This window comes from Thamnophis elegans, chromosome Z (genome assembly GCF_009769535.1).
Source record: "Thamnophis elegans isolate rThaEle1 chromosome Z, rThaEle1.pri, whole genome shotgun sequence".
NCBI lineage: Eukaryota > Metazoa > Chordata > Lepidosauria > Squamata > Colubridae > Thamnophis > Thamnophis elegans.
In genome coordinates, this window is record NC_045558.1 from 108,934,917 (window position 1) to 108,958,619 (window position 23,703).

The 23,703-nt window shown below is 38.9% G+C and overlaps 2 protein-coding genes across 2 annotated transcripts; both read left to right on the plus strand.

Moving 5' to 3' along the window:
- Window positions 1–16,872: 16,872 nt before the first annotated feature.
- Window positions 16,873–17,832, plus strand: LOC116521289 (olfactory receptor 1013-like). Its single transcript, XM_032235973.1, has one exon. It carries the CDS (start codon window positions 16,873–16,875, stop codon window positions 17,830–17,832), a length of 960 nt encoding a protein of 319 aa, XP_032091864.1.
- A 4,341-nt stretch (window positions 17,833–22,173) lies between these two features.
- LOC116521290 (olfactory receptor 11A1-like) lies at window positions 22,174–23,130 on the plus strand. Its single transcript, XM_032235974.1, has one exon. It carries the CDS (start codon window positions 22,174–22,176, stop codon window positions 23,128–23,130), a length of 957 nt encoding a protein of 318 aa, XP_032091865.1.
- Window positions 23,131–23,703: the final 573 nt, after the last annotated feature.

Consider the following 23,703-nt stretch of genomic DNA (forward strand, 5'->3'; position numbering starts at 1 on the left):
TAACTATCGTCCAGTCTCCAACCTCCCCTTTGTAGGGAAGGTTGTTGAGAAGGTGGTGGCTCTCCAGCTTCAGCGTACCTTGGAGGAAGCTAACTATCTTGACCCCTTCCAGTCTGGCTTCAGACCTGGTTACAGCACAGAAACCTTTGGTCGCATTGACCGATGATCTCTGGAGAGCGAGGGATGGAGGCCATGCTTCCATCCTAGTTCTCCTGGACCTCTCAGCGGCTTTCGATACCATCGACCATGGTATCCTTCTGCGACGACTGCGGGAGATAGGGGTGGGCGGCACTGTTTTGCAGTGGTTCTCCTCCTATCTCTCGGACAGGTCGCAGTCGGTGTTGGTGGGGGGGCAGAGATCGTCCCTGAGGCCCCTAACTTACGGGGTGCCGCAGGGGTGGGTCCTATCCCCCCTACTATTTAACATTTACATGAAACCGCTGGGTGAGATCATCCGAAGCCACGGGATAAAATACCACCAATATGCGGACGATACACAGTTGTATCTGTCCGCCCCGTGCCAACTCAATGAAGCGGTGGACGTGATGAACCGGGGTCTAGAAGCCGTTAAAGACTGGATGAGAGCAAACAAGCTGATACTCAACCCAGACAAGACCGAGTGGCTGTTGTGTTTCCCTCCCAAAAATTTGACCAACATACCATCACTCAGGCTGGGGGGACAAAACTTACACCCCTCAGAAAGGGCCCGCAACTTGGGAGTCCTCCTGGATCCACAGCTGACTTTTAACCACCATCTCTCAGCTGTGTCCAGGGGGGGCATTTGCCCAGGTTCGCCTGTGCGCCAGTTGCGGCCCTACCTGAATCGGGAGGCCCTCACAACAGTCACTCGAGCCCTCGTGATCTCCAGGCTGGAATACTGTAATGTGCTCTACATGGGGCTGCCCTTGAAGAGCATCCGGAGACTTCAGCTAGTCCAGAATGCGGCCGCGCGAGTGATTGTGGGCGCACCACGGTTCACCCACATAACACCGATCCTCCGTGAGCTGCACTGGCTACCTGTCGATCTCTGGGTGCACTTCAAGGTTCTACTCACCACCTATAAAGCGCTTCATGGTAGTGGATCTGGCTATTTGAGAGACCGCCTTCTGCCAATTACCTCCCGGCGTCCCATCAGATCGCATAGAGTTGGCCTCCTCCGTATTCCATCCGCCAGTCAGTGCCGACTGGCGACTACTCGGAGGAGAGCCTTCTCTGTTGCGGCTCCGACACTATGGAACAATCTCCCCGTGGAGATTCGTACCCTCACCACCGTCCAGGCCTTCCGCACAGTCCTCAAGAACTGGCTAGCCCGTCAGGCCTGGGGATAAGTCTACTTTCGCCCCTCCCGAATGTTGAGTGAATGTTGAGTTTTACTATTTAATTTATTTTTGTGCACATTTCTTTTTTTTGTATTGTCTGACACTCCCTTCCCTTTTGACTGTAAGCCGTCCTGAGTCCCCTCAGGGAAAAGGGCGGCCTATAAATGTCTAATAAAAAAAAAAAAACAAAAAAAAAAAACAAAGCACTGCATGGTCAATTTCTGGAAAAAATAAAAGATAAAGTGGACAGTGAACAAACTTGGTTATGGTTAAAAACAGGTACATTAAAGAAAGAAACAGAGTCACTAATCCTGGCTGCGCAAGAACAAGCTATCCGCACAAATGCCATTAAGGCCAAAATCGAAAAATCCTCTGATGATGCCAAATGCAGACTTTGCAAAGAAGCTGACGAAACTGTTGATCACATACTCAGCTGCTGTAAAAAAATCGCGCAGACTGATTATAAATTGCGGCACAATTCAGTAGCACAAATGATCCATTGGAATTTGTGCAAAAATTATAATATTAAAACAGCAACAAACTGGTGGGAACATCAGCCTGAAAAAGTCACAGAAAATCAGATGGTCAAGATCTTGTGGGATTTCCGTATACAAACCGACAAAATACTGGCGCATAATACACCAGACATCACACTGGTTGAGAAAAATAAGGTCACAATCATAGACATTGCAATACCAGGTGATAGCAGGGTCGCCGAGAAGCAACATGAAAAAATCGCAAGATACCAGGACTTAAAAATCGAAATTCAACGACTATGGCACAAACCAGCAGTGGTAATTCCAGTGGTAATTGGCACACTGGGTGCTATTCCAAAAGCACTGGAATTACATTTAAAACAGTTAAAAATTGACAAAATCACCATCAGTCAAATGCAAAAAGCCACACTGCTTGGATCTGCACGCATATTACGAAAATACGTTACGACGTCCTAGGCCCCTGGGTGGGGCCCGACTAGTAACCAATGCCAAATCCGGCGAAACAACTGGCTGCTGTGATACAATTGTACAATAATAATAATAATAATAATAATAATAACAACAACAACAACAACAACAACTCCGCCGTTGCCGGTCCCAAGCCCGGATGAGAAAGGAGGAGGGTTGGGGTCAGGTTGGCATCTGGTCCCGTAAAAAACCCCCCGCCAACCCATACAATATGGTGAAAAAAACAAATAAGAATTCTATACCGCATCGGTCGTCGCACGGGTTAACAAGGGCCACGGCAGATGTTGAGGTCCCTGGACATCCGTCGACAAGTGGGCTACAAGTGGAACAGCCAACAAAACGACAAAAATATAGTGCAGATGAAAACCGTGCTATAATGGCCTGCTACTACAACTCAGAGCCAGAAAAAAGAGGCTATTTAAAGCGAATGTATGAATTATGGAAACAACAATATCCAGATTCAAATGTTAGTGAACAACGACTAGCAGATCAAAGGCGATTTATTATACGGAATAAAGTGTTTAGTGAAGTTGAACATGAGGAAATTCAGGCAAATTGCAAAACCCAAAAAACAATATCACAAGCAGAAATAACTGATATTCAAGACACAACTAAAGACATTATAGTAGAACTCCCAGAAGAAGCTCTCGGGGAGGAAATAACATCATTACCACTAGAACCAGTTATCACTGAACCAACTGATGAACTAACTCAAAAACAAAAAGAATTGAAGGATAAGATCATGGAGCATTTTCTGCTTAATGAGGAAAGGCAACGTTTACCATCACTAAAAACTGTGCCTAAGAAAATTTTGGCCCCTATCATGAAAATGGTTAATGCAGTGTTTTCAACAATTGAACCGGGATCCATCTTGGAAACAAACCAGTTAATGTACAGCGCAGCTGTAATAGTCACTAATGAACTAGGCATTAAAATTAAAGTACCTAGTCACACAACAGAAAAAGCATCAAAGCCAAAGTGGAAAATCCGTTTAGAACAAAAAATCAAAAAATTAAGGGCAGATGCTAGTAACTTAAAAAACATGCATGAGCAACGGCTTAAAAACAACAAAATCATAGATCGCCTAATTAGAAGATATAGATTGGATACAAGAAACATCAATGAAGCTGTAGAGATTGTAAAACAGCAGATAACAGCAACAGCTAGAAAAATTGAAAGATATGAGGCACGAATCATCCAATATAAACAAAATCAGCAATTTCGATCAGACCAACGGCATTTTTATCAAAGTCTTAATGTGAATGGTGACACCAAAAGTGAAAAACCAGAAAAACAGGCCACAGTTGAATTCTGGAAAGAATTGTGGGAAAATGCAAAGGACTACAACAAGGAAGCAAAGTGGATACATGACTTTGAGAAAAGCATTGGCAACAAACAAATGCAAGTATTAGAAATAACAACTGAGATGGTCAAAAATCGAGTTAAAAAGGTAAAGAATTGGACATCACCTGGAAAGGACCAATTACATGGTTTCTGGCTCAAATATCTGACCAGTTTACATTCAATATTGGCCAGGCAACTGAATGAAATTTTACAAAAGGGCCAAATTGATGAATGGTTGACAACTGGAAAAACATACTTGATTCAGAAAGATGCAACTAAAGAAACAACACCTGAAAACTACAGACCAATAACATCCTTGCCAACAACCTTCAAATTATTCACAGGCATTATTGCAGATAACATGATGGATTATTTGGAAACAAACAACATCTTGCCAGTAGAGCAAAAAGGCAACAAAAGAAGGAGCAGGGGCACAAAAGATCAGCTTCTAATTGATAAAATGATATTAGAAAATTGTAAGAACAGAAAAACGAACTTGAATATGGTCTGGATTGATTACAAAAAGGCATTTGACTCACTGCCACATAGTTGGTTCAAAAAATGCTTAGAAACAACTGGCATTAGCAAAAATATTACATCCTTTACTGAAAAGGCGATGAAACAATGGAGAACTGAGTTGGCAGTAGGGAATGAGATCTACGGAATGGTTAATATCAAGCGAGGAATTTTCCAGGGTGATTCACTTTCACCTCTTCTCTTCATCATCGCAATGATCCCACTATCAGTAATCTTAAAAAAAATGAAATTAGGCTACCAAACAGCCAAAGAAGCTGAAAAAATTTCGCATTTACTATATATGGATGATTTGAAACTCTATGGATAGTCAGAAATAGAAATCCAATCATTGACAAACACAGTCCGAGTATTCAGCACCGATATTTCAATGCAGTTTGGCATGGAAAAATGCGCCACTGTATCCAAAATCACTGCATGTTAGGGAATTGAAATGCCCAATGGCCAATTAATTAAATGCAAAGAAAATGAAGCCTACAAATACTTAGGCATTCTGCAGTTGGATAACATCAAGCATGGAGAAGTAAAAACTATTGTCAGGCGAGAGTACACTAACAGAGTTAGGAAAATTTTGAAATCTAAATTGAATGGTGGAAATACAATCAAGGCCATAAATACCTGGGCAATACCAGTTATACGATACACAGCTGGTATAGTTAACTGGACACAAGCTGATTTGGACCTTTTGGACCGAAAAACCAGGAAACTAATGACAATGCACTACAGTTTACATCCACGTGGTGATATTGATAGATTATATCTGCCCCAAAAATCAGGTGGCAGAGGATTATTACAAGTGAAGCAAACAGTTGAAGAAGAAAAACATGGATTGGCTGATTATTTAAAAGAAAGTCAAGAACATCTATTAATCGAAGTAAAGAACAAAAATCTACTGAAGGCCCAACAGACGAAACAAGAATACAGAAAAGATGTGATAAAATCAAGAATGGAGAGTTGGCAGAACAAAGCACTGCATGGCCAATTTCTGGAAAAAATAAAAGATAAAGTGGACAGTGAACAAACTTGGTTATGGTTAACAACAGGTACATTAAAGAAAGAAACAGAGTCACTAATCCTGGCTGCGCAAGAAGAAGCTATCCGCACAAATGCCATCAAGGCCAAAATTGAAAAATCCTCTGATGATGCCAAATGCAGACTTTGCAAAGAAGCTGATGAAACTGTTGATGACATACTCAGCTGCTGAAAAAAAATCGTGCAGACTGATTATAAATTGCGGCACAATTCAGTAGCACAAATGATCCATTGGAATTTGTGCAAAAATTATAATATTAAAACAGTAACAAACTGGTGGGAATATCAGCCTGAAAAAGTCACCGAAAATCAGATGGTCAAGATCAAAACCAGCAGTGATAATTCCAGTGGTAATTGGCACACTGGGTGCTATTCCAAAAGCACTGGAATTGCATTTAAAACAGTTAAAAATTGACAAAATCACCATCAGTCAAATGCAAAAAGCCGCACTGCTTGGATCTGCACGCATATTCCGAAAATACGTTACGACGTCCTAGGCCCCTGGGGTGGGGCCCGACTAGTAACCAATGCCAAATCCGGCGAAACAACTGGCCGCTGTGATACAATTGTATAATAATAATAATAATAATAATAATAATAATAATAATAATAATAATAATAATAATCCAGAAGAAGGCTATAAGTACTTAGAGATTATAGAGGCCTCTGACTTAATGCATAATAAAGTCAAGGAATTAACTTCAGCCAAGTGCATTCATCGAATTCATAAGATATTAAAGTCCAAATTGAGTGGAGGAAACATCATAAAAGCCATAAATACCTGGGCTATACCTGTGATTCAATACTCTGTAGGAATAATTGACTGGACCAAGATAGAGTTGGACAATTTGGAAAGAAAAACAAGGAAGCTTATGACAATGAATCATGCTTTGCACCCTAAAAGTGATGTTGATCGATTATATCTACCAAGAGCAGAGGGTAGTTAAGGACTTCTACAAGTAAAACAGATTGTGGGAGAGGAAAAACACAGCTTGAATGATTACATCCAGAAAAGTGAAGAAGCAATGATTAAGGAAGTAAATAAAGGAGGCCTTTTAAAGACAACTAAGTCAAAAGCTGAATATAAGAAAGAAGTAATTGAGAAGCGAGCTGATAATTGGAAAAACAAAGCTATGTATAGCCACTACTTTAAAGGTATTGTAGGCAAAGCTGACCAAAAGCTAACTTTTGAAATTGTGCCAAGTGTTTGGATTTGAGTACAGCAAAAACACTGGGAACATCAGGTTCAGAAGGTTTTAAAGAATGAGAAAGTCAAGGTCTTGTGGGACTTCAGAATCCAGACTGACAGGCACATGGCCCACAACACACCTGTCATAACAATAGTTGAAAAGAAAAAAAGTATGGTTCATTGACATTGCAATACCTGGAGATGCACAAATTGAAGATAAACAGCAAGAAAAAGAATCACAAAGTACCGGGACTTTCAAATTGAAGTTGAGCAACTGCGGAAAAAGAAATTGTCTGTTGTCCCGATTGTAATTGGAGCTCTTGGAGCAATACCCAAAGGGCTACCTCGCTGACACTTTGGTTGGGCAAATACCCAGAGAAGTACACCACTTTTTGAAGGTGGACCATGTGGAATTATAAATTCATGTGGTAATAGGATGCCTGGAGGCCTCAATGGTTGCTATGACCTGGAGGATAGGTTTGCATTTCTCAGGAGGCACAGTTCAACTGCCAGGCGGTCAAATGGAGCCACAGGGGCTCTGGGTGGACAAGGACACCCTAGTAAAAGGTGACTTCCTCCCAAGGAATACCCCATGGAAGGGAGGTGGAGAGTTGAACTAGGTCTGCAAATCAAGGCCCTCTGGGCCAATAAGGAGCTATGAGAATGATCACTGCCTCTTTACCACTACCTTCCTAAGGGTCCCCAGGATGAGAGGGAGAGGGGGGAAGGCATAAAGTAGTCCCAGAGGCCATTTGCTCCGGAGGGCATCTGTCCCCTCCACCTATCAGCTGGGAAGCACAAGAAAAATCTTGAAATTGGGTGTTTGCTGGTGTTATGAATAAGTCCACCAGTGGTGTGCTGAATCAGAGGGCGATCTTGTGGAAGAGTTCACGCTGGAGCTACCACTCACTGTGGTCGATTGTCGTGTGGCTCAGGCAGTCGGCCTGGTGATTGGCTGTGCCTGAAATGTGCTCTGACATCAATGATGCTAAGTGTCTCTCTGTCTAGGAGCTGAGTCCCAGGACCTCCAGCCACAGGCTCCTGGAGTGAGTGCCCCCCTGATGGTCTACGTGTGCTTTTGTGGCCATATTGTCTGTCATGAGGAGCACGTGCCAGCCAGTGAATGAGTCCTTGAAGTGCCAGAGGGCCAGGCGAGCTGCCTTCAGTTGTAACCAATTTATATTGTGGTGCAGGTCTGTGATCGTCCATCGACCCTGCACCAGACTGAGTCCATCAGGGCCCCCCAACCGTATAAGCATGCATCTGTTATGATTGTCACTTGGTGCAGCTCTCAAAACTAGGAACCATGATGTAAGGCCAGGGACAATCATCACCCCAGAAACAGATAAACTTCCGGAGTGAGACAAATTGTCATTAACGAATTGCTCATTCATTTACATTAGTACGGAATGAGAGTTCATTGAAGAGTCATGGAATGCAGACAGGCCCAAGGCACTACCCTTATGCAGGATACCATCACGCCTAGAAGGTGAGTCAAGGTCAGGATGGAAATGGACTGACTTGCGTGTACCTGCTGAACTAGATCTTGAAGACTGGAGAGCTGTTCTGGTGACATGCAGACTAGCCATGCCCTAGAGTCTATTACCACCCCCAAATGAAGAATTCATGTCATGGGACATAGATGACTCTTGGGGAAATTGATGGAAAACCCCAGAGATTGAAGAGTCTGGATGGTCAATCGAAGATCTAGGACTGCTTGCACCTGTGACTGGGCCTGGATGAGCACATCATCTAGGTAACATTGGAGTCTCACCAGGACGGATCGGAGTGAGCTACCAATGCTGCCAGGACATTCATGAAGATGCAAGGGGCCAAGGCTAGGCCGAACGGGAGGGCATGTACTGGTAGTGAGACCCGTTGTGGGAGAACCTTAGATACCTGCGATGGAAGTGTAGAATCGGGATGTGGAGGTAGGCCTCTGTTAAGTCCACTGATGCCAGATAGTCTCCCCATCTGGTAACAATTGAGTCACTTGAGGTCCAGAATCACCCTCCATCCCCCTGAGCTCTTTGGGACAACAAACATGTTGGAGTAATGGTCCAACCCACGTTCCACCTCTGGAACCATCTCCCCCACCCGAATGTCCAGCAGATGTTGGATGACTAGTGACATGAGATGGCAGTGGGCCAGATCCCAAGATGGGGGAAAAGTTCTGAAGACCATTGGGGGCAGGGAGAGAAACTCTAGGTATAGGCCATATCTCATGGTCGACCTGACTCAGGAATCCAATTTTATCTGGTCCCACTTTTCTGCTAAGAGTTCCAGGCAGCCGCCTATGGGGAGACGTGGATTGAAGTCATTTTCCCTTGCAGAAAGGGCACCCCTCCACGAAAGGACCATCTGGGCTGGCCCTGGTATCTGTCCCTGTCTAGATAGAATGGTCATTGAGTCTGCCCATATGACCTATAAGGGTAAAACCTAGGCTGATGGTAGTCAGTCTTGGGTGCTTTGTAAGATGGCCTACGATAGTGGGTTGTACGAGTATTTGATTTTTTGGCATTGGTAGGCAAGACCTTTTTCTTGTCTTTATTTTCTATGAGAATAGGGTCTAGACACTTGCCAAAGAGATTCTGGCCTATGTACGGGGCCACCACCAAGTTCCATTTGGCCTTGTTGTCCATCTGCTAACTGCATAGCCAAAGAACCTTCTGGAAGGTATTAAGGTGGATAAGGCTTGGGATGCATATTTTATAGAATCCAGAGTGGCATCTGCAGAGAATTGCATGGCAGTGATAATTTTTGTGAGGTCTTGTAAAAGACGCTCATCCTGAACTGGGATACAGTCTAGCCACATGACCACAGTGTGGTTGAAGTAAGAGGCCGCAGCAGTAGATCTAATTGCCCAGGCAGAAGCAGTGAGGTTCTTACGCAGAGTAAGTTCCACCTGCATGTCTGCTGGTTTCAACTTGTCAGCTGCATCTTCTGACACTACTGTGGAGATTGTGGAGTTTGTGGCTAGAGCAGCCACTGGTGCATCTACGGTTGGTAACTGTAAAGCCTTAGAGAAAGCCTGCTTCATGTTGTAGAAACATCGATCATTGTTCCCATGGTTGTGAAGTGTGGAGGGGTATGCCCATTGATTCCTTACCACTTCTATAAACAGAGGAGGAGCAGGAACCATATTGGAGAGCATGTCCAAATTTGGATCCCTAGGCTGGGAAACTGCAGGATCCCCTGTGCCTATTTTAGTGGTCCTCCTTGCCTTCTGCAAAAGAGTTTTAAACATAGGCAGAGAGAAGAGACCCGGGAAGGCTGGGGGATCCAAAAGAATGGTGTCTTCGTCCTCTGAAAACCCCATGTCCTGTTGGGTGTCCTCCCCTAAGATGGAGCCTTTACTCACCACAGAAGGAGAAGTTGGTCTAGAACTGTCTCGGCGGCAGGCATGAGGGGTTGTCTAGGCCTGGAGTGAGGCCTTTCCTCTGCCTGAGGTGGGAGCACTCTCTGAGCTAGGCCTGTTGCTATGCCCTTTGAAATGGCTAAGGAAATAAGTTGTTTGATGCTTTCAGGGAGAGGTTCTAGATTATTGAGCTCATCCTCAGAAGCCCCGGTGAGGAGCACCTAGGGGGCAAGGATAGAAGCAGGAGGGAAGTCCTGAGAAGAACCCTGTAGTTGATCCTCACTTATTCCCTAACTGCTCTTGGGGAGGTAGGAGGAGAGGGGGAAATCACCTGCCTTGACTGCCTGCGTGGCCTAGGACAAGAGACAGAAGGTGAAGAGGGACTAAAGTCCCTAGGAGGGGAGTCTGACTGATGAGAGGCAGCCCAAAGGGGCAATCTAGACCTGCTTGGGGAATTGGGCCTAATTGGCTGGACCAGCCTCTCTGCCCTGGCAATCCTCTTCACTATGGCTTTTTGTCGCCTGAGTTCATCCCTGACTGATGCCCTGAGGGGGATGCTGGGCGGCACTGGCCTTGTTCTGGGCCTATTCACCTCCCCTTTCCGGGCCTGCACCAGGGGCCTGAGCCAATTCAGGCCTAAAATCAATCATCACATTCATGTTGCCTTTAAGGTGAACAGTTGTGGCCGGCAAAGACTCCTGGTGAAGTTGCAGCCTTGTGGGAACTGCTGGGGCTGCTAAGTAATACGGTTCTTGCCTGCCGGCCTCAATCTGAGGCCATGTTGCAAGCCTGAGCCCTAAAATGGCCGCTAGGATGTAAGTACCTCAAAATGACCACTGGAGGCTCCACTCACCCCTACTTGCTGCCTTGGGAGAGCTGGTGCAGCTGCGGCTCGCTGGACACTCTTGGGGCTCGTTATTCATGCCATCGCTTGACTTTGAAGCTATGGCTATGCATTAAAGGCGAGGCTCGACTTTGAAAGTTGTGGCTCATTGTTAAAAGCCATGGCTCATCCTTTGAAGCCGTGGCTCCTCTTTTGAAAGCGCGGCTTGTGCTTGAAGCAACAAGTCGTCTCCCATGCCATGGCTCAGCTCTTTCTCTTCAGGCAGCTCATTTTGAGGATGTTCAGCTGTGCTGCTTTTGTAGAATCGCCAATCTTCACAGCCGTCCTGCAGATCTGCAAGGACAAAGTTGTCAGCCCCGCTGGCTGGAGACCGGACAGAACTTCCAATGGCCAACGGGCAGGAGAAAGGCCCCCTAAAAGGTCTCCCACTCCGAAGTGAGCTGGAGACCCAGTCTCTGAGGGCAGCAGCTCAAGCAATTTGAAATTTAGAGTAAGCCAATTAATCAAATTATATCAATTTAGCAATAATTTCCTTACAATTTAATATTTCCTTTAGCAATCCAAGCCAGTGTTTTGACCAAAGACTGAGAGGAAACTGGGTACCAATGAGGAATGGTGGAGCATTAAAGAAATTTTTGTCAGTCTCTGGACCAATCAGGCTTAGACGATATCTCATGAGTAACCCCTCCCTCAATTCTACTGGTCAACTGTATAAATACCTCTGGGGTAGTCTGAACTTTCTAATTTGTAGAAAGATGAGATGCAAGAAGAACATTATTGGGTGTGGCTTTTTAATGATGGTTCTAATGTTAGGTGTTCATTTCATATAGAATCCAAAAACTTGGAGGACTCTACTATTGATACTGTGCTGTCTAATGTAGTATGATAAAAGAGGAAGACTCCTAAAATCCATTATCATTTCTTCAGTTTTAAGCATTTTCAGCTCCATATTATTCTGGCTGGACCAAAGGGGCAGTTATTTAAACTTCCATTTATATGTAAACCCATCACCACCTCAAATCATCTGGAAACTTCAGTACTTTAACAGAGGGTCCTTAGATATGCAGTAATTAGTATATATAGAGAGGAGTAATGTAGCTAATACACAGCCTCGAGGGGCACCTTTTCTAGTTGTCCTGATACTTGATATTATTTTCTCTTTCTTCCTATTTGTCCAAAAGTTTATAATCCATATGCAAGTATGGACAGGCACATCTAGCTCAGTTTAGAATGAAGAATTTTTGGATTGATGTTATAGAATACCAAAGTGTATATTGCAAGGCATAGCACAGCGTAGTGCCTATTATATACAGATTTAGTGAATATACATTAATCCCAACAGACAAAAGTTTATCCTCTATTCCCTTCAGGAATGGGAAATTTTCTACTATCACACCACACAGACAATGTAAGTGGAAAATTATTGTATTGGTTCAGTTTTACTTTCTGACTACAGATATGCATCTGTACCAATGTCACTGAAAGGGAAGTGGGAGAAGCATAGAACAGAGGCAGAAAGTAGATTTTGATTATTTGTTGGAAAATTTGAAATATATGGAAAAATATCTTCATCAACCAAAGGCAGATCTTCCCCAAAAGAAAACAACAACAGCAACAGCAACAACATGAACTTTGAAGATTGTCCTCAAAGTTAGGAATATCTTGTTATGCATGGTAAAATGATAGGAAATGGCTCAAAGTGGAAAAAGATCCATGAATTACCACATAGGTCATTGAATTAACCTGATTCTGTAACAACGGTTTGTAAACAGCATTTCAAACAGGCTGAATTTACAGTTGATGAAGAAAATACATTCTGAGTGTTGTTTCTGGAACCTGTCTGTAGACGTAATTGAAAATGGATCTTGACATTCCAATGATAGCTACTTGAAAAAAATGTATTTATCAAATCTGTATTCTGCCCATCTTGCCAAAGAGATTCTGGCTGAAAAAATGCCTGATTGCCAAAATGCTGAAATGTTTTTATTTTATAACTAGCTGTACCTGGCTATGCATTGCTGTGGCCCAGTCTGGGCATAGTGGGGTGGCAGGTGGGTGCTGCCATTGGTCAGGACTCGGGGCTGCTGGGCCAGGTGAGGCTGGTTGGGGGAGACAGCACCGGGGCTGTCAGCTTGTGGAAGTTGTTGAGCATCTCCTCAGAGGAGCTGTACCTGGGCTCTCCAAGTTGGTGGCCCGGGAAAGTGAGACATCCAGTATCTCGGAGGAGGAGAAGTCCTCGATGTGCTGTCTCATGGGGCACCCAGGGGCCACCTCAGCCCCGCTGTACCTCATGCTGACACTGCCACCGCCTCCCCATCGGAGCTGCCTTGGCGAGGCCACAGCTGCTTGCTGTGAGGGGGGGTGGAGAGCACACATGGCTGGCTGGGCTGAGAAGACACTCTGCCTCCGCCTCCTCTGGAGCTCCGCTGGGCTGGCCAGGGGTAGGCCGGCTTAAGGGCAGGGGGAGGCGGCCAAGGGATGGCGCAGGTGGTGCCCCGCTGCAGACAGCAAAGGCCCGGTAGGAGGGGAGGGGAGAGAGGGGAGGGGGAGGTCAGAGGGCTTCAGTTCCCCTTGGCAGAAATGGCCGAAGCTCATCAGAGGAGGGGCAGAAAGGGGAAAGGGTGCAGCCACAGCCCAGTCACACAAAGGGAAGCTGGAGAGAGACTGAACTGTTCTGAATATACTATACTCACTAAATGAACATTATGGTAAACGACACAGCTCAATTCCAATGCAATGTCACATGAAATAATTAAATAAAAATGAAAATAAATCAAAATCTATAAAAAATCAATATAACAATGCAATTGGAAACATTGAAATGGAATCATGAAATATTTAGTATAGCGTGTGTTGCTTTTATGTCCATCAGATGGCGCTGGAAATATTGAAATGGAATCATGAAATGTTTAGTACAGTGTGTGTTGCTTTTACGTCCACCAGATGGTGCTGGTTTTCAAAAAAGCATATTTTTACAAAAATCATGTTTTTACCCATCACAGGTGTGACATCTATATAATATACATATATAAAAACATAAGTGTATTCGAATGCAACATTTTGTCAAAATTTCAAAGCAATTGGTGAAGAACTTTAGGAGATTAGTGATTTTGAACAAACAACCATTACATTTTTATTTATATAGATAAATGCTTGTAAGAAGCTTTTAGAAGTAACAAATCTGAGAGCCTTAAAAAAAAAAAACTATTGGCAGAACAAGGACCAATTACTGAAGCAGGATTTGTATATTATCACCTGAAAGCTGAAAAATTCAGACTGGAGCAACTGGAATGGAAAATTAAAACGATGATTGTTTTCTATTCCAGCAAAGGCCAATTATTCTTTCTAAACTTTATCTCCTATTTTAGATTCACAGTTCTAATGTATATAAAGGAGCCACACACTTTAAACAAAAAAACCCTTTCTTTATAGTTGTCAGGGAAATGTCCTTGTACATATTTATCTCATAAAGCAGGTAAAACCTGTGGGATACATCTCCAAGTGTACTTATTATATTTAACTATGCACAATAAATTTATCAAAAAGCTAATGCTTAATGATGCACACCAAAATTACAAAAATGAAGGAACTTTTGCCCAAATATACATCTCCATTTATTCATTTATTTTCATTTATTTTATACAGATACTGTTGGCAGTACAAATTGATATATTGCAGGATATTATGGGATAGGCCCCTGTTCAAACCCTAAAGCACATCTCATTTATTTCAAAAGTTTAAATTCTAGGTAAGAACTATTTAAGGTGACAGTGCAACAACATTTTGTACCACTTACACTATCTTGTTCCATTATTGGACCCACAAGTTGAATAAATAAATTAAAGGGGGAATTATCCTATCTTTTTTCTGAGACATAAGGTTTTGCTCTTTTGCAAGATCAATATTTAAAAATTCATAGTGATGAATCTCAGGATATGTAAATGTAAAATCATCATTACTATAATCAGAGCATAGAACGTAGAGATCCTCTCCCTAGTCATCATGCCTGTTACTATATTCAAGATTTTAGTGAAGATTCATAGAAGAAATAAGGAAATTGCTGAATATTCTAAGAGAAAAATAAAATATAATCTTGGAGTAATAGGAAACCTGGAGGTAGCAAAAATATGTTTTGCTCCTGAACTTTGAAGGAAATTTAGTCTCTTCAATTGTTGCTTTTTCTAGGGTTAAGGATAAGAAGGACTGTTCAACTTTTAACAATGGAAGATACAAAAGTTCATTATAAAACAAGAATGTGGCTTTATGGATTCTCAGTATACATTTCCCAAGTAGTAACACAAATGAGTTAATAAGTCTTCAGAATTAGCAAGTTGTTAACAACACAACAGTCTTTGGGGATTTACAAATGAATTGCATCAGAAAAGTAGGAAAGAATCTTTTGGGATTAATTATTGCATTTAAAAAAACACATCTATTTTAGAAATATTTCCATCTCATAGCACAAAATATTTCAACTTACCTAGAGGGCAGATTTTTGAGCTGTAATAAGGAGGAAAAATATATTGACTCAATGGAATGTGTTTTAAAGAAACCAATATCTTGCTGAAGATAAATGTCTGCTTCAGACATTCTCCTAGATTTCAGAGGAAAGATGTTCTTTTTCTTATATTCTTTTATATTAAAATATAGACAAGCTTCATAGAATGTAGTAAATAATATCATTATGTCATTTTAACTCAGACTAAACTGAGAACCTAGTGTATGTAGATCACAAAGCATAATTTATAGTTTGCTCCTAGGTATCAGTATAGCTCCTGTGAGTTACTCAACTGTGAACATCTTAAATGGAAACCAGTCTCTTGTATTATACAAAGGGAATCTGTGGTTTAGCCTTGACCTAGTGGGCTAGTTTAATCAAGTGAGTTTGGACTCTTTTTCTCCAAGGTGAATTATGGTGAAATATTTGGCATTATTCTTTGGGGAAGTTAAACATTTGGATGCTTGCAAAGAGGTATTACATTATCTCACAGTGACTTAAAAATATTTTAGTGTGAATGTCTGATTTTATTGAGTAAAACAGTTTGTAGAGGTTAATTTAGTCCTGTCTAAAGAATACATTTCTTCTTCATGAAATAATATATTTGCTTCTCAAGACCACTATTTACATAAACTATGAGAAATTGTGGGGATGCAGATTATTTTTTTTCTGTTTACAGGTATTTAATTGTTCTACATAAAGACTTCAAGTGCCAAGGATGTAGAATAGATGTTTTAAGGGTAGGCTAGAGAAATAAAGACAATATTTGTGTACTTAAATGACTTTGATTTCAAGTTCCAGAAGACTATATTGTAAGCTAGTGACTCCAAAATTACATGTTCTATATTTTATATTCTGAGATAAAAATATGTGGAAACCAAAATTATTTCATTCTTGATTTCACAAGAACTGTGACTGTATTGCACTGTATTTCAAACTTATACAATCAAATAAATATAATTACAATGTACTCAATATTACAGACTGATTGACAACAACTCTTGTACAAGAATGTGTTAAGATTAAGATTCAACTTTCTTCAAGTACTGTCCTCACCAGTTATTTATCTTCTGATTGATTCCAAGAGCAATTTCATTTTCAAAAAGCTTTATTTAAAACAATGAATGCAGTATGGGATATTGAGTGATAACCAGATATTCAAGCATAGTCAATTTGTACATAAGGAGCTAAAAGTTTTGAGAATTTCACATAGTTTTCAAAGAAAGTGACCTAATACTGCAGATTTATCTGTTTTATTTAAGTGACTCAGTTTGGTGTATTGGATAAGGTATAAGACTAAAACATATAAGCGTGAATAGATTTTGAGTTCTAGTTTTGCTTTAGGCACAAAGCAAACTGGGTGAACATGATCCAGTTGTCCTCTTTCAGCCCTAGAAAGAAAGCTATGGCAAACCATTCCCACCAAAACTGAAGGCACAGATACTTACTTTATTTAGAAAAATCATAAAGAAGCATGTGGAAAACAACAGAAAATAGATAAAAAAGAGAAATATGCATAACGTATATTGTAATATAACTTGAATGCCTCATCTCCACTACATAGCATATATGAGGACAAGGGGTAACTTTCTTCCTTTCAGGCACATCATATTAGAGCTAATCTCCCTGTTCTCTGATGAGAATAATAGTGAACATCATCCACCTACAGGGTATTTGTCTCCTTTTCACATTATTGAATACTTGAATGGGTGCTTTATAATTTCACATTTGAACTTTCCCCTTTCTTGTTATATATTCTAGAACTTATGTGATATTTCATTAAATGGAAATGCTGGGGATAGAAAAGGAAAACCAGTCAAGTATCAGAGAATTTATCCTTCTTGGTTTTGGAAATCTTCCCGAAGTGCAACCTTTTCTTTTCTGGTTCTTCTTAGTGATTTATCTGATGACAATATTTGGGAACCTCCTCATATTTCTGCTAGTTGTGGCCGACAGACATCTTCACACCCCAATGTATTTCTTCCTGTCAAATTTGTCTTGCCTGGATACTTGCTACAGCTTTAATTTCTTGCCCAAAATGTTGACCAATTTGCTGACTGGAGAGAGAACCATTAGTGTGACTGGATGCCTAGCCCAATATCATTTCTTCTGCATTTGTGCATCAATAGAAACATACCTTTTAGCTGCAATGTCTTATGATCGCTATTTGGCAATTTGTAGACCTTTACAGTACGCTTCTATTATGAACAGCAGATTCTGTTTCTGTCTCATGGTTGCAATAGGCATAAACAGTTTGATATTTAATGTCATTCTTGTAACTGTTGTGGCTCAATTAACCTTTTGTGGGCCTAACGTCATAGATCATTACTTTTGTGATTTATATCCACTGATGAAACTCTCCTGTAGTGACACAAGTCTCTTTGAACGCTTTACTTTTTGCATGACCATTGTTTTCACAATTCCCCCATTCCTGTTAACCCTCACTTCTTACATTTGCATCATCGTCACCATCATAAATATCAAATCCACTACAGGAAGGCATAAAGCCTTTTCAACATGTTCATCTCATCTCATGGTAGTTTGTCTCTTTTATGGCACATTATTCATTGCCTATGCATTGCCAGACACCCCTACCCTAAGATACCTCAATAAAATCATTTCCATTTTCTACACAGTCATGACTCCTCTAGTTAACCCTCTTATCTACACTTTGAGAAACAAAGAAGTTCATAAAGCATTAAGACGAAATTTTGGGAAAGTGATTGTTTTTTTGTCATTTGTCACTTGATACTGACCCTTTTCAATTCTTTGGCAATCAAATTTTAACAAATACTTGGCAATCAGTTGTCAGTAATGAACTGCTATTCTGTTCATTAGAATTGCCTAAGAGTTTGAGCTTGGGCCATGGTTGAAAGAGTTTAATTTGCTTCATGACAGAGTCCAAATGCAACTTACATTTCATCTTCTCCAGCTTTATCTGACCTTGACCTAACTCTTTCTTATCATATGGTCATTACTTTCAATGATTTCTTTTAAAACAGATTTGAAAGTTGTTGCTATTCTTTTCAGCAGAATTTGGATATTTCTCTGCATAGTTTATTTTTATCTACAATATTTAATGAATTCACTTTGCTGGATACTTTTAGACTTTTCATATAACTTATAAATTAAATAAATTAATTACTGAAGTTGTGTTTAAATTGAAAATGAGAATTGCCTCACTTTAAAGTCTTTTCTTTAAAAAGCACAGAAAAATACTATAGAAAACACACACACACACACACACACATATATGTACACACACACACAGTAGGTTTATTTGTTAGTTTTATCTAATATAATTTTAATAAAATAATCAAAAAGAAAAAAAACTATTATGTGTTTTACAATGATTATTTATTTTGATTGATTTTATTCTATTTTTATATATGCCTAAAATATTACATGTTTCCCTGAAAATAACACAGGATCTTATTTTCTTTCGACCCCCAAAATAAGCACTTGGCCTTTATTATTTTTGAGATGCAGGAGGTGGCAAGCATGGTCATCTCATGACTGCTGCTCTGTTGCAATATTTTCAGCAAGGGCTTATTTTGGGATTTATTTTAGTGCATGCACTCAAAAGCCCAATTGGGTTTATTATCCAAAAACCTGTGAAAAAATTGTGAAAATAAATAAATACAATAACTGTTGCTTGAATTTGCCAGTTTGACAAGATGTATAAAGGAAGTTTAATTTATTTAGTTAGTGGAAGATTTTTCAGTACGTACTGCAAATGTATTATTTGTACAAAGTGCTTACCCCCTATGACAATTCTTTGTAAACCACAATGTATTTTCACATTTGTATTTCCTTGAATTCCTGTGATAAATGTAACCCCAGTTTGGAGTTATGCAAACTAATAATCAGGACCTGGTGATATCACTAAAAATATATCTCAAAGCAACCCATCTGACCTTTGAAGCACATGCAAAGTCTGTAGGTCCTGCCTTTTCTTGAAATTAGAAATAAAGTAATTTTTTCAGAATGCTAGCAATAAAAAAGGTATACATTAGTTTTACTACTAGTACATAAATGTGAGCCTTTGGATTCTCAGGATGAATTGCTCAAATAATATTGCAAAGGAGTTAACCATTCTTTACAATTAGAATGCTCTGAATTCAAGAGAAATCCCTAGACTCCTTTTTGGTTCATAATCAAATTGCATCAGATAAGCAGAAAAGCAGCATCAGATCTCCCAGGGTTAATTATTTTAAATTTTATCAAATGTTATTTTAGAAATAACTTAATCTCAAAGCAGAAAATGCTCTAGCTCGCCTGGAGTAGTAATTGGGGGAAGGGGGGGGGGGAGAAAAACAGTATTGATTTTTTGGTACATCAATAAATTAAGCAATTTGCTACTAATTAATTTTAGACAGTTGCATGGATTTTGGAAAGATAGTAGTCTTCTAATGTTCTTTTGCACTAAAACATTTGTTGGCTTCATAAATCTTAGTAAGTACTATAAATTTATATCATAATATCACTTTATTTCCACTTGATCTGGGGAATTACAGTAGTTTATAGTTTACTCTTATATAGGAACCCAGCCACTGGTTTAATTTAGCAAATAATTTTAAAAGAAATAAAGCAATTATGTATTAAATAAAGCCAGACTAGACTACATTAAACAAAAGAGAAGTTGTTTCCTTTACTGATGTCTAGAAAAATATTTGGTGCTATCCTTGAATGGATATAAATGTTCAGTTTGGGGGATTTATTTATTTATCATTTATTCAATTCATATAACTACTATATCATATATATATATATGATATATATATATATATATCATATATATATATGATAAATCAAGAATATATTCATGTTACACTAGAGTAATTAAACTTTAGAAACACCATCCTAAGAAAGGAAATGACTACTTGTTGTATTAACAAGAAACATAAATCTGTTGCAATTAGTTTCCATATTTAGTTTAGTCTGAGCTGCTAGTTTGTGCAAGAGTAGATTCAATTTCTCATACAAAGCAATATGTTTTGTAGAAGGGCTAATAACAAGAGGACAGGACTCTTATCAACAATTATGGTTATCAACTAGAACATTTATGCACATACATTCAGGCATATATACATTGAATAATTAATTTAACTTACTTAATAAGCAAAATAAAAGGAAGAAAGAATGATAATTTTGATAAATTAAACAATGTGGTTGGCTATAAAAACATATTGCAAGAGCTGAATACGAATACAAATATCTTCCTGGTTAGCAGATCACACCCAAATCAGTACTCTACTTACAGTGATAGAATCAATCATGCAATTTGGCAATTTAAATCTGATTAGGCTCAAGATTCACTCAGCCTTCCATCCTCCTTCCAATATGCTAATACTGTAAACCACTTAGAGAGGTCTACAAAGCACTGTAAAAAGGTAGATAAGTTTAAGTGCTATTGCTATTGCTTTACAAACTTTTAATAGTATTTACACAATTTTACTATTGAAAAGTTGTCTTCACCGTATTTTATCTGCAAATGGTTATTAACTAGCAGAAGCATCAATGCATGTTAGCAAAATCATTGAAATAGGTACTGCAGTGAAATATGAACAACTGACTCAGTCACTATGTTTGAAAAAGGACAAAGATGATGCTGAAGTAAGATTCCCATAAATATCAAGTAAGGCAGACCCAAATGCTAGCCAAGGATATAGTCTTCTTATATTTATGTTTTTAATGACAATAGGCAAGGATTAAAAAATATTCTAAACAAAACATCTTTGTTATTGTGGGGATGACATGGTGGTATTTCTGAAGATTTAATGAATCTTTGTAGTGTTAAGTGAGCACACTTAATATCAAATAATTGCTGGTTGTGTCAATATTCGTTGTATCAATTCAGGTTTATTAATTTATGCCTTCCAGAAAAAAGTGTAGAATTGATGATATCTTCTGTAACTGAATATTCTACTTTCAGTGTCCACTATTTCAGCAGTCCTGGTAAGGTGTTTCTGTCAAGTAGTATATTCCTCAAATGGAACCCTTTAACACAATATGTTGAATAAAGCTAAGTACCCTTTAATAATATTAAGATTTAGTTTTCATTTAATTTTAATTTATTGCTTAGTCCTTCCACCTTTAAAGAAGATTCCTAACCGGTTTCTCTTTCAATTGTATGATTCCCCCCCCCCCCCACAATTTTACTAAGGAAATATATTCTTTTCATCTTTATTCAAGAAGCATGATTAAAAAGTCTTATGAAGATTCAAGTTGGATTGCTTTATATTTTCAAGCAGTGATCTTTTTCTCAATAAGCAAAACTGTTTATAATCAGCAGCTATTAATTATTTTATCCTCTTTCTTAAATTGGTGATCATCCTCCACTCATAAATATGATTTCTATTGGTTGTTTCTTTTGTGTGAAAATATAATTTTATTCCAAAATTAGCTTTTCTAATGGTTCATTTATTATAATTTTCTGCAGATTTTTTAATATGATGATTTTAGTATGATGGTGGTGAAGGAAATATTGTCACCATAACCACTGGTTTAGCAAAAACATTTTTGCTAATTATACTTTCATTATGAAAAATGACAGTATCACTATTTAAATTAGGTGAAATAGCATCTTATTCCGAGTTCTGTATATGTTTCTTTGTCATAAAATCATTTTCCCTATTGTTAGTTGTACTTAATTTATCATTATGTTAATATAATTTTTCATATTTTTATAGATTAGAGATGTAGACATTCGGGACAATCACAGAGAAACAGAGTAATATCTTTCCTACCATCACCATTGTCACAAAAAATGGCACAGGTCTAAACTACAATTGATATATGTTTAATGTTCACTCATTATTTTCCCAGGGTATATCTTCCAAACACATATACTGAATAAAACCAGATGAAAAGATGTTTCCTTCTTTTGCCAATTTCACTTTTTAGCCAAGACACAGAGAAAAGAATTCCTGGTTCATTTTTGAGAGAAGACCTTCAATTCTGTGAAGACTAAGATTGCTTTTTATAATAAAGATGGGTTTCATAATTATAATTTATCTAGTGGAGCACACTACTGAATGATGTCCTGATTATATTCTAACTTGGGTAAAATACATATTAATCAAAAGAAATGTTGTATATAGACAACAGAAATGAGACAGGCATCACAAAATTCCTATTCTTAGGATTAGGGAATCCTGCTGAACTGCAGCCTTTTCTGTTCTTGATTTTCCTGCTGATTTATCTTGTGACATCAATTGGAAACATCATCATTATTATATTAGTTGCAACTAACCAACACCTTCATATCCCAATGTATTTCTTCCTTGGGAATTTGTCCTGTGTAGAGATTTTCTATTCTTCAACTATCTTACCAAAAATGTTATCTGATTTATTAGGTGGAGACAGAACTATTACTGTGAGAAACTGTCTATTCCAATATTATTTATTTGGCTCTTGTGTGGGTGTAGAAACATTTCTTCTTGCAGCAATGTCCTATGACCGTTATTTGGCAATATGTAGACCTTTATTCTATACTTCTCTAATGAATAAGGAAGTTTGCTTCCAACTTATAGTTGTAGCATGGATAAATGGTTTTATGGCTAATAGCATTATTGTCTTTCTAATAGCTCATTTTTCGTTCTGTGGACCTAATGTGATAGATCATTATTTTTGTGATTTAAATCCTCTGAAAAAACTATCTTGCAGTGATCCTAGCTTATTTGAACTCATTGTTCTTCTCTTGAGTTTCATTTTTACTATTGCTCCATTTTTATTGACCTTCAGTTCTTACATTTGTATCATAGGCAGTATCCTAAAAATCCAATCTATTATTGGAAGGCAAAAAGCTTTTTCAACCTGCTCCTCTCATCTCATGGTGGTTTGTCTTTTTTACAGCACTTTAATCATTGTCTATATATTGCCAGACACCCCAACTCTGAGGCACCTCAATAAAATCTTTTCAATTTTTTATACTATCCTGACTCCTCTGGCCAATCCCCTCATCTATACTTTAAGAAATAAAGAAGTTCACCAGGCTTTAAGAAGAACTGTTGATAAGTTGAGAACTTTTTTTGAAGGCTTTTAGGCAGAAGATAAGAACACAAATAATGCCCAGATGGATCAGATGCCCAGTCTATCTACTCCAGCAGTCTGTTTTTTCCAATGAGCAACCAGATACATAGGGAAGCCTGCAACTCTTCCAGAAGATGGCCTTCATAGACAACCACACTCATCAAGATTTCCATAGCTTCCATGGAGCACTCATAAAGGGATAGTCCAAAGAGATTCTTTACCTTTGACTGGTGAAAATGTTGAACATATTTTATAAACTAGGAATAGTTACTGTCTTTGCAGCCACAACTATACATCTCTGGGTCTGTTTGTTTGTTTTGCTTGTCAAGGTTGTAAAACTGTGATGAAGTGGTGAAAATGACTTTTACTGTACATTTTGCACTTTCCACATTTTATAAAGAAAAGTAATATCAATATGTTAAACTTTGTACACTGTCTTTTTTTAAACAAAATGAATTAATTGAGAAAATGCAACAACTTAATCAGGAATGTAATTGTATTTTAACTTCTGATTAATCATTGTAACTTGATTCTAATTCTAAATTTATCTGTCATGTAGATGTGACCTTATTTACAGTAGTTTAGA

What these genes read in the sequence shown, in the direction of transcription:
- LOC116521289 (XM_032235973.1), top strand. Translation starts at nt 16,873, where the DNA reads ATGCTGGGGATAGAAAAGGAAAACCAGTCAAGTATCAGAGAATTTATC.
- LOC116521290 (XM_032235974.1), top strand. Translation starts at nt 22,174, where the DNA reads ATGTTGTATATAGACAACAGAAATGAGACAGGCATCACAAAATTCCTA.